This window comes from Gymnoscopelus microlampas (genome assembly GCF_963454915.1).
Source record: "Gymnoscopelus microlampas genome assembly, chromosome: 1".
Lineage (NCBI taxonomy): Eukaryota > Metazoa > Chordata > Actinopteri > Myctophiformes > Myctophidae > Gymnoscopelus > Gymnoscopelus microlampas.
The window spans coordinates 38,905,229-38,917,359 of record NC_139962.1 but is presented as its reverse complement, the minus strand read 5'-3'; the positions used below and the strand labels follow the sequence as shown (position 1 = coordinate 38,917,359).

General features: G+C 43.2%; 1 protein-coding gene across 1 annotated transcript in view; it reads right to left on the bottom strand.

Annotated features, from left to right (window-relative positions):
• The window catches only part of adamtsl3 (ADAMTS-like 3), a 156,507-nt gene that overhangs the window by 32,917 nt on the left and 111,459 nt on the right, over positions 1–12,131 (bottom strand). The window contains exons 10-17 of the mRNA XM_084041445.1: positions 11,690–11,801; positions 11,368–11,506; positions 10,662–10,712; positions 9,361–9,571; positions 8,565–8,712; positions 5,530–5,614; positions 383–672; positions 143–272 (exon numbers count right to left, since the gene is read on the bottom strand). Coding sequence (XP_083897571.1) covers positions 143–272; positions 383–672; positions 5,530–5,614; positions 8,565–8,712; positions 9,361–9,571; positions 10,662–10,712; positions 11,368–11,506; positions 11,690–11,801 — 1,166 coding nt within the window. The remainder of the gene's footprint in view (positions 1–142; positions 273–382; positions 673–5,529; positions 5,615–8,564; positions 8,713–9,360; positions 9,572–10,661; positions 10,713–11,367; positions 11,507–11,689; positions 11,802–12,131) is intronic.

The following is a 12,131-nucleotide window of genomic DNA, read 5'->3' as shown; positions in this document are numbered from 1 at the left end:
TAACAGGTCCCTTTGGATATGAAATATTTTATTAAGAGTGAGAAGTACTAGGCAGACTTTAATATGCACTTTAAGAATTTATCTTCAAAACATACTCTTCCCAGTAGACACTTTCTGTTTTAGCAATCTTGTAGACTCTTACCTTGGGGGACACGGCTCAGGATTGCAGATGCGAATCATAAGTGGTGGCCTGCTGGAGGGCTCACACATCGAGTCTTCCACCTCCTCTGCTTTCTGCCTATTCACACACCTCACGACTGCAGTCTGTTTCCCTGGGTTGAAGAGAGGGTACACATAGCGTTAGAGGCAAAAGGATAAATAAAAAGAACAGAAAGGTAGATTTCACCCTGTTCCGATTAAATTTACATATGAAGGATCTCACCTGTGGCGCATGTGGCTGAGCAGACAGTGAAGCCCCTGTAGTCCCAGTGGTGGAGCTCTTCTCCCTGCATGAGGGGGCCCCCAGGCTCCTGGAGGCCAGGACCAACACCACCACCACAAGGCCCCCCATTGCAAGGTCTCTCCAGCTGGGGCCGGTCCTCTCCACACTCTTCCTCTGGAAGGTCCACCTCTGTCTGGGTGAAGGATAGCAGCACCTTGCACTTCACCTCACGAGTTTGTCTGCCAGGCCCGCAAGTGGTACTGCAGGGTGACCAGGTCCCTGGTATAAACCTGAACACATTGGTGGTAAAAGTACAAAATCTATTTTATATATACAGGCAAAAAATAAAAAGTATCGAGGATAAAAATCCAATGTTGCTGGTGGTCCATTTTACTAGCTCTTAAAGGTATGTTCATAATCACAAGGGCTGAAAATGATATGCACTATACAAAGGTTTCGCTGAGACATACTGTAATGCTACCGACTGTCCATGTTGTATTTTTTACCCTCCATGTTTTCAGAATCCATCACTAGTCCTGAGACTCCCCACACCCACCCCACCTTGAGTTTCTTGAAACAACTTGGCATCTCCCTCACTGCTCACCCCCTCCCATATGTTTCCCACTGTGGCACATTATCCAGTGCGAGATGGAGCTAAGTTTGTCCCTTTGGCTGTCATGGTGTGCTCTGCTGTGTGCTTGTGAAGGGAAGGGGGAGAGCTGGCTTGACAAACGTCATAATTCCCTCGGTCGGTACTGTGTAGGACGAATGGGGCCTTAAAGGCAAGGCTAAGTTAATTTGCAAATGTGTTTAATGTGTTTGATGAATGTGGTTTAGAGTGGAGCTAAAGTTTTAACGTTAACAATGATAAAACTGGAATGGAAATACCCGGGAAAAGTAAATGTACCATCAAAACCAAACTTGCGTCCAGCACTTGATTTAAAACATAAACACATTTTCTTTTATTCCAGCTTGACCGAATACAGAAGATTACGTGGCCCTGACTCAATAATAAAGGCGTTTCCTTTATATTTGTCTCTATTCCATTATGTGCGCTGACCTATCCAAAGTCATGCCTGGAGAGAACATGCGAGGTATGGCTAAATCCTACTGAGAGACTCGATGCACTCTTAACAATAAAGATAGGATTAAATAAAGCAATATTTCTGAATAACTTTCAGCTGCTCCAAGTAATGAAATCCTACTCAGGAAAGAGCACCAGAGATAGTGTCTGAGAAGAGGCTGTTATTGAAACCCTTGATGAGAGTGTAAATGTGTAGGCGAGTTTCTCAGCCTCTCTCCCTGTCCCCTAAGGAGCACAGCTGTGGCTGGTGGCAGGTAAGCCCACGTTGAAGCTCAGCCGCCTTCTGGATCACAAGGGATCCACACAAGGATACATTACCAAGGCCTCTGCTGGCTCTAAAATGACCATAAGACTTTTTACAAAGTAATAAATGCATCCACACCTCTGAAGAAATGTCATAGGGAGATTGATACTGATGTGACTCAAGCTCCATAGCTTGTATTCTATACGTGCAAAATGTAAACGATTTATTTGAAGGATTCATTCAAATTGAACATTTAGTTAAATTACATCATAGTGGAATAGAAAAGGACAGAAGCAGACAGAGGGAAGGGGGTAAACATAAAATCACCCCAAGCCAAATACGGTGCGCACACTAAATTTTCAATTAGAGTGTGAAAATCAATCACATTTTCCATGTCACACGTCTCTGATTTAAAGTTAAAATTCATTATTAAAATGACTTACGACAAAGGCAATGAGTCTGCAAAAGTATGTACGTTTGTCAAAAGAAAAACCCAGTGCGTCTCTTCCAAGCCAAACCCACACAGTAAAATCCTCAGTGCTCATGTATCCATTTGTAACTTTCAAAGTGGAAAGATTTAACCAAATGGACCCACAATTGTACACTCTCAGAGTTAGTTTAACACTGAAGATTTGACTGTGCAGGAAGGAGTCTTAGACGCTGCCCAAATACTGAACACACATCCCACGTCAGTGTCCTGCCATGTAAACACTTCCCCTGCTTAGGAGATTACATTTTATGAGCCCTGTTAATGCTCCAAACTAACATTGTGTCATGTTTACACTAATGTGTCCAATTAAGCCTGATCATGATGTCAGAATCCCCCAATGCAGAGCCGTGATTGGGTGTTAACAGACTTAGATGAGCGGATGATGGAGACGAAGGGAATGTAGGATTGGGGGATGAAGGAAGGGAAGGAGGGGAGGGGAGGGGTGCGGTGGCCGGGGGAATCAAAGTGTTAGAGCGTTAGATTGTCAGGCGTCATTCTAGAAGTGTGTGCGTGTGCATGTGTGAGTGTGCATGAACATGTGTACATCCCCGCACACATGTTCTCGCTCATCTGTACATGGTCCCTGTACTGCATGCTGGCTTCGTTGCCTGCGTGTGGTGAGGATTTGCGAGAGCCTGCTGTGTGTGAGGTGTCTGTGCAAAGTGTTTGAGGTGTGTGTGAGCTCTGTGAGCTGACAGATCCCAGGGAGGCTATCAGTGTAGGCTCAAAGCAGCAGGCAATACTCACATGCTTATCATCGGTAACGGAAGCAGAGGAAATGGAGCAGGACGGATTCACGGACCCCTGTATAAGGTCTGTGTGTGTGTGTGTGTGTGTGTGTGTGTGTGTGTGTGTGTGTGTGTGTGTGTGTGTGTGTGTGTGTGTGTGTGTGTGTGTGTGTGTGTGTGTGTGTGTGTGTGCGTGTGCGTGCACAACAGTGACAGGTGGGGGTAATCGAGGTTGTCTGCCCTAATAACCTTGACTCAGCATTGATAAGAATGTCTGAGTGTGTGTGTGGGTGTGTGTGTTATCATGACCACGATATGAAGCTGTGCTTCAAACATGAGATCCAGACACATACACAAACACACAAACACAAGTTATCAGTCCTGTGAGAGCATCAAATGCCTTTGATGTGGGACAGATTGCCAAGCTCCAAATAAACAGTCCACCTCTTACAGTTGTCCTCAGAATAGAACAGCATGAGTACGCTGCAGGGAGGACAGCTAGGCCCCTCGCTGATGCGTGGGTTAACCATCATACACAAGTATGATGTAGTAGACCAGTGGTTCTCAACCTGTGGCCCGGGGCCCACAGATTTGAATGATAATATAACATTAATATCAAAATAAATTATGTAAAAGATAAATTAATTAGTGAGTAAGTAATTAAAAAAATAATTTACCTTGAAAAGCGAGTTTTCATTGTGATACTGCTGTTGGTTCCATTTATCTATGCCAGAACACAATTGAGCGATTGATAATTAAAATGCTGTGTTAAGTGGTCAGATGGGTGGGCCGCAAAAGCTTTGGAGATTTTCAAGTGGGCCCTATCCAGAAAAGGTTGAGAACCACTGTATAGAGCGTGCCAAAATTCCTGAAAGGGGCGTCAACAAGTGTCTTTTGGTAGCTGCGGACATCTTTGAGGGGTAAAAACCAGGTAGATTTAACATTGCCCAATGCCACGCCCAATGCCAACGCCCCCCGTGGTGACGACACGTTGGCACGCTCTATTAGACAATATACCTGTATCAGGAGAAAACACAACAAACTCACCACTGCTCCAGTGGTGGACAAAAAGTTCTCAACTTCTTGAGTCAAAGTATATACAGTACTCCTGGTCAAATATTGCTCTGTCAAATTTGCACTTGAACTAAAGTACCTGAGTACTTGGTTTGGTATTCAAGTATTCAAAGGTACATGCTTTTAAAAATACTTAAGAATTCAAAAGTACAAATGACAAAGTACATTTTAATTTTGATATCAATGCATTGCTGTACTGTATAATATATCTAGAGGGCGGACTGCCCCGCCCCCAGCTATTCATTTCAATGAAAGTTGCTCAGTGGCGTTTGAAGCACCTGGAAGTCTGCCGGAAGTATAATATTGGGTCCATTGGGTCTATGCAATATTGGGTCAAATAGGCTTGGCCATAGAGTTATGAGCAGGCGCACAAACGGTAGATGCACGTGCAGTAGCATTTTAAATGCGGAAGTATTGCATTCTCAGATTGACCACCGGGCGACGGCCGCTTCACTGTAGATTTAAATACGGCTCCCTCCTACACTGGATCTCTGCTTTTCAATTGCTGCCACACACTACTGCTGCTGGCAAAGCACGCCTCCACCACCTCCGCCTCCACCTTAAAGTTCAGAGTCTTGCATGACTCAAACATTTAAACTGAATGTTAAACTGAAATTCATGTGTGTATGTATGGCTCTAAAATAACCTGAAATTCAATGTTTGCATGGCTCTAAAGTTAAACTGAATTAAATGTGCTATGGCTTTAATATTAAACTATAATTCAAGTTTACAGGACTTAAATGAATCAGATTAAATGTCTTGCTATGTTAGTATGCTGCTAAACAAAATTTAGGGAACATCTTAAGAGCGGAGCCATTAACGCCAAGCTTAACTGTAACAACATGAAACCTAGCATCCTAATTCTTGGGGCGAACATTAGCCGAAAATAACTGACGCATCGTGTTGTGAGCATGTAGATGGCTATTTCCAAGTAGACATTTGATGTTGAGGTAATACAAAATACTGTGTACACTCACTCACTCTTTGTGCATGTTCTTCAACAAGGCTGTTGAACAACAAAGAGTATCCTGCTTATCTCTCTCCTTCTCTCTCCATCACACTATAACACACAAACGTGCACTCATGTAGTGAACTCTTCCTATCTCCCCCTACATACTTGTCTTTCATGAGTGCACCAAGCACCAAGCTGCTGCCTGCTTTGTGGCTGTACAAGGACAAGGGGGCCTGTGTGTGGCGGTCTGTTATTGTTGGGCGCTAGTATTTCAGATGGAGGACGAGATAGAGTCTAATATTAAACGTCTCTGACCGTTAAGTGTGTTAGATAAACACTGATGCAAGTGAACAAGAGGCCAGGGCTGCCATAGTCAGGAGACCAATCTGTGGATCTGAATGACCGTGATTCAGATTAGCGGCTTTAGATACGCTCTCTTGTGTGTGTGTGTGTGTGTGTGTGTGTGTGTGTGCGTGTGTGCGTGCGTGCGTGCGTGCGTGCGTGCGTGCGTGCGTGCGTGCGTGCGTGCGTGCGTGCGTGCGTGCGTATGTGTGTGTGTGTGTGTGTGTCCTCACGTGGGGTCCTCTGTGGCGGTACGGTGTTCCTCCAGCTCCTGGGCTTGTTTTAACCAGGGCACCTTGGCCTCAACGGGTGCTGACTCTGGAACGGGGACAGAAATACACACACAGGTCACCTCAGTCACACTCAAGAGGCCAGGACTGATCTGTGTTCAGTAATCACACAGCAACTCCCACAGCTTTTGCCATCATGACAACGGCTGTTTCAATTATGAATGAACACAATGTTACGTTGAAAAAGGTGTGGTAATAATAATAAATAGACCAACAGGCTTCTAGACAACCCTAGTGATAATTTGACGTATTTTATCTATTCTTCTAGCAACAGAATGGTGTGAAATTGAGTTGTGAAATTTAGCACTATGTCTAAATCTGCCATCTTTTTTTCTGCTCCATTCCATCTCTGTGTGTGCGTGTGCATGCTAAAAACTACCACGCTTACTGAAAAAATATGGCATTTCTTCAAATCATGCCCACAGGCGCGACCTTGAAATGTTCTTAATATGGTAATAAACTTCCCTCAACTTTTAACGATGTCTCTCCCATCATTTTTCATTCTAAAATGTTGGTTTACGGTTCTCCTGTTGCAGTTTTGTTCAAATAAATCTCAATAAAGAAGAATACAAGATCGGCAAATGCAAGATAAACATACTGTACATAATGCAGGTGGTTCAAAAAGTGTTGATATAAAATGCAAGCCCCCATAATCCCCAATATGAGATTTAATAACAGTTTCCACCAGGCAATGTACCATCAGTTGAAGACCTGAACCTGTCACCAGGTTTTTCCTAATGTTTGTTCCCCTATGCGGAATACTTTTCTTTGTGGATGTACCATGATTTTTACCTGTGAAGTTTTGCCTTACCAGACTCCTTCCTATGCGGACCAGCCGTTGGCGTTGCTACTTTTTGCACCATTGTGTCTAACCTCATGTACATACCTACTGCTATGTGGACGTACCGATGGGTTGCCACCTTTTGCACCGTATATGTATAACCTCATGTATACCAGCTGCTTGTGTATATTATGAAGATATCTTTGGTTTTTTTCTTTTGACATTTTTCTTTTCTCTTTTTCTCTTTGCTCTCCCTCTCTCTGCCTTTTAATTTCCTGAAAACTAGAATGATGGAGTTTACACAAAAAACACATTTCTCCCACTTCTTTACACCTGTAAACCTGTGATGTGACAATAAAACTGATTCTGATTCTGATATCAGACCCCAGAGGGGGATTTGTCAAGTGCTGAGAGCGGCCAGTAGAGGCTACATCAAATGCGAATAATATGGCAACAAAACATCCAAGAGTTAACGTCCTTATTAAATAATCCAGACTTTAGGATTATATAAGTTAAGTGAACCTGACGAGGTGAACAGCGAAACATTGTTTCAAGTCTTCGAAACAAGTAAAGTATGTTAAATTATATAATCCTGATGTGCGCTGGATTATACGTTTTTTTTTTTTTACATCAATCCTATATTAAAATTTACTAATGGGAGGGCGGGCCAGCCGGCGGGCGTACCATGGCCACGTCACTCTAACTCAGACATAACCATAAACAAACCCGATACGCCCATATATAGGCAGGACCATGGCCACGTAACTCTGACTCAGACATAACCATAAACAAACCCGATACGCCCATATATAGGCAGGACCACGGCCACGTAACTCTGACTCAGACATAACCATAAACAACCCCAATATGCCCATATACAGGCAGGACCACAGCCACATCCCTCTGACTCAGACATAACCATAAACAAGCCTGAGCAAATAAGAACAGAAAAGAAGAGAAAAAAACTGTTACCATTATTGTTGTTGTACAACTTTAAGCAGATGAAATATGTTTTCTGCCAAAAGGTAATTTTTTTTATTCATGATATCCAATAGCCCTTGACTTTAATAGGATTGCCTTTGCTCTCTCAGTTCCTATTGTCACCTGCATTCCAAAGTTTCCAATGTGTGTTTAATATTTATATATAACAAATAACAAATATTTGGGTATCCATGCTCAAGGAGTGTATAGCCCAACACCGACAGCATTACCCTTCATAAATCTGTCTGTCAACTAAATATTTATTCAGCAGGCCATTAACTGAAACCAAGAGCTTATTATCACAGCTAGTGGTGGCTCAGCGACAGCACAGTAGATTTGAGAGTAGACGGGGCAGTGTGGTTGTGTGTGTTTATGTGTGTGTAAATAGTGATGTGAGTGTGCGCTTGTGAAGTATCTTGGTTTGGCTCAAGCTCTGTTATGGCAGAAAGCGGCATCCTGAATATATGGCTTGCAAAAAATATGAGCTTTTGGGGGAGAGAAATATAAGCTTTTAAAGAACCCAACAGTTTAACGAGTGGGGATGCTCATTCGCGGTGGAAGATGGATCATAAATCACACCCTATTGATGGAAGATGATGTAAATGAGCCCAGTCGGGTTTTTTATGATGACACCGGATGACCGAGGGCATTAAGGACAACACACTGGGACCATATCTCACCCGCTGAACTTCACTGCTACCTACAGAACCCCACAGAGTCACAACTATAGCAGATTTTCAGCCTGGATTCACATACAGTACAGTATACAGTCAAATTTGGGGTGTTCATTTAATACTCAAAATGTAAAAATGGACCCGTAAGGGTATGCACAATATACACATATTGTAAACACGCACGCACGCACGCAGACACGGACGCAAGCGCGCATGCATGCACACATATACACACTCACACACATTTGTGGTATTACTATACTTGTGAGGACATAACATAATATTTACAACGTCATTTTTAACCCTAACCCTAAAACCTGAGTATACTTAAAATAGCAGATCTACAATCTCATACATTTATCCTAACCTCTTTAAACCATAAAACAAAAAAATTACCTTGAGAACCACGCACGCACGCACGCACGCACGCACGCACGCACGCACGCACGCACGCACGCACGCACGCACGCACGCACGCACACACACACACACACACACACACACACACACACACGGTTGAGTTTCATAAATACATGTCCTACCTCGGGGCTTGTGGCATGCAACGGGGACCAGGCAGTCTTCTTTAATATGTGGTTTGAGAGTAGCCTTGCAGCCTCCAGTGTGTTGGCCACGGTGGTCGATACACAGCACAACACGATACCGCAGACCACGACCACAGGTCACAGTGCACTGGAACACACACACACACACACACACACACACACACACACACACACACACATTACAAACAACAGACAGAGAAACATACTGTAACTGTACATTATAAACTATTGAAGTGTCACAAAACTGAGCTGGTACTTTCACTTTACTGGAGTACTTCAAATTGTCTATACTTTTAAATATAAAATATTGTTCTTTTACTCCACTACAATTATTTGAAAACCTTAGTTACTAGTTACTTTGCAGATATAAATGACTATGTTACAAAACGTACATTAACCACTTTAGCCCTATTCTATACCTAGGCCATTTGAAAATAGCCGATCTACAAGCTCACAACGCGTCACACCACAACGCTATTTTCAAACATTTTTGTACTTTTACTTTTGGTACTTTAAGTACATTTTGATACCAATACTTTTGTACTTTTACTCAAGTAATTTTTTCATTCCGGATTTTTACTTTTAACAGAGTAGGCCTACTTCTACATTGCAGAATTGATACTTTTTCCACCACTGGAGGAGAGTGTCAATGTCCTAATATTTCAGGCCAAATAAAACATAATTGTAGGCACGTTTCCCTTTGTGTGTCCCCCACTACATGGTTACAATCCGGTGCAGTCGAGTAGTTGTAATTGTAATTTTCTCTTTAACTCACCTGAGACCATTCCATGGCCACCCACTGAGGACAAGCGAAAGTGTTACACATCTGTCGTGTGTCCGGGCGTGGAGAGTGTGTGCACTTCCACTCCTCCACCTGAGACAACTGTCCGTGCGTGTCCTCCTCCACGCACACCACGCTGCGCTCCTGCCAGCCGCCACTCTCACCACAGGACACCGAGCACTCGGGCCATGGACCCTGCTCCCAGCTGAAGGTACACGTTCAGTATGTCTGACTGAGGAGTGACATCTCGACAACTCACAAGCCACACTCATCAAATGTGTATCAAGTAAAGTATATTGAACTAGGGATGGACAATATATGAATAATATTGATAGCATGATACGAGACTTGATACGAGGTTAAAGTGTTGCCTTTTCCTGGTTTTATTTACTTGAGCCCTATTTTATCGACAAGCAGATCTACAAGCTCGCAGTGTGCTTTTTCAACCTCACAATATTGATTTTTGAGGTATTTGATCAAAGATATTGTTATTTTATTTTGTCCATATCGCCCAGCCCTACATTGAATAACATGAAGTAAAATGTGTGCAAGGATTTTGAATAGATGTGTACACCGCACATGCTTTTCTCATTATAAACATTTCAAGCATCACGCAAGGTACAAAGTAGTGGAGACAAGGCAAGTGGACATGCACATGTGCAATAATTATAGACATGGTTGTCACTATATAATACTGAACAGAACACAGAGGGTATGAAACGTAAATGCAATATTTAGCAGATTCGTCCAGGGTTATTTGGCTTGTCAATGGAGATTAAAGTGAAGAGCTCCCACTGGGTGGGGGAAGCTTGCACCTATTGACTTGTGAACATCAGTAAGCTTTCTCTTGGCATTGATTCCAGACACAGTAGATTGAATGCAATCTGGGTGTGCAGCTGTGTGCTAATGGACATGACAGGTTATATTAATTGTTACATCCTTATGACTGAAATTGGGGCAGCCAGCCACCGCAGCATGTCACAAGCAAATCGCACCCAGTCAGAACCCTGGAGCTGAGATCAGAGTCTGAGAACAGAACTGAACAGCTTGCTATATCCACAGAATGGACCCAGTGATCGGGGTGAAGTTGGGAGAGAGCTCTCCAGAAATCCTATGCAAATCTGTCCCAAATTGGTGCTCTCCATGTCACGCTGATGCATGGATGAAGTCAGACTAAACTAGCGAGAGGCGTACAGTATGTTGAGTGATGGGTAATGGCCGGGTCTGGAAGACATTTAGCGGGGTACAGCTTTGTGTGGTTGCATGAAGAGCGAGCGGTTGTATGTTTCACTCACCGAGGCAGGGGTTGGAAGTGGTCGTATGGCATCACTTCTTTGAATCCATCACTGGGAGGGACAGCGTCATACAAACGGAGAGATGGACTTAGTATTCACATCAGGCACTAACATTTAGTATTACGACTTCTCAGAAGATGGACTGCTGATGTGACGGCAGTACTGCGTTTCACATCATAATGAATTATAGCAAGGGGGGACTGTCAACAGCGTTCAATGTAAAAAGAAAAAGGTGAGGGGGGGGGGACATTTTCTTAACTAGAGATATTATCAAACAAATATCAAACAGACAGTCACATTTCCCAAAAGGAAATGTATGTATTTAATTCAGTCTGGCCAGAAACAGGGGAAGAAAACATATCCCCACTGGCAATAAATATTAATGACCAGAGGAGGATATCAAAAGCAGCCGGAAGCCCTATCTGACCAGAGCCCAGAACAATCCTGTCCAATCTTGAACGAAGCCAAACGGAAAAGAGGTTTTTAGGGGTTTTGGTTTGAGTCCAAACCAAACTAAAGCCTAAATTTGCTAAAGGGTTATCAGCAAAAAAGAAGAAAAAGAAAAAGAAAAATCAACAACAAAGAAACTAGTCTGGCTCATGAACGCTGAATACATTCAGTGAGAAATGCAATCCAAGCCCACCAAGCTCAGTTCTGGCCTGTGAATGTCAGACTCCAAACTGCAACACTCTGTGATGGTCCATACCTCTCTGGGCAGGGATCCATGTTACATTCCTTGAGTTTGGGTGTGGGTTTGGTGTTCTCTGGGTAGCTGTTGCAGTGATGCTCAGGCAGGCTCTGGTTGGAACGGATGTCCGTGCATTCGGCAGAGTTCAGCTGGTAGCCTGGCCAGATGACGGACAGATTGTTCAAACACTGTTAGGCTGAATGTTGAACATGCCAAAGGCAATGGATCAACAGCAAAGTAATTAATCTAGCTGGTTCACCATACCAATAAATAAATAAGCCACTGACTGAGCATTTGGTTCAGAGAATGGAGTTAGTGTTTTATACTGTAACAATCTCACCTCCTCCACAGGTGACAGAGCAGGGAAAGAAGTCAGTCTCTCTCCACTGGTACCTGATGGGCTGGTAGAAGAGGAACTGGAAAACGGTGTCTCTAGGACCTTCATACTTCACCTGGAGGACAGAAGAAGATAAGAGAAGAGTGGTTCAGTTTTCTCTCTGTTGTTGATTCAGCTAATTTGAATTAAGAAAGTAAGGCTAGTTGCTGAGCAACAACAAACATAGGTTCATGTACAAGTCTTGTCCTACAATAACCTCAACACACGTAACCAAGAGCCAAAGCTACCCCATAAGCAAGTGTATTTCAACTCCCCAACCATTGTGGCAATGCAATGTTTGGGCTAATTTAGGGTGCTTTCTAGCTTTTTGATCTCCATACGTCGACAAGCCGTATTTGAAATGCATCATGACAGCGGAGCCTTATTGAAATGCATCCAGTGTATG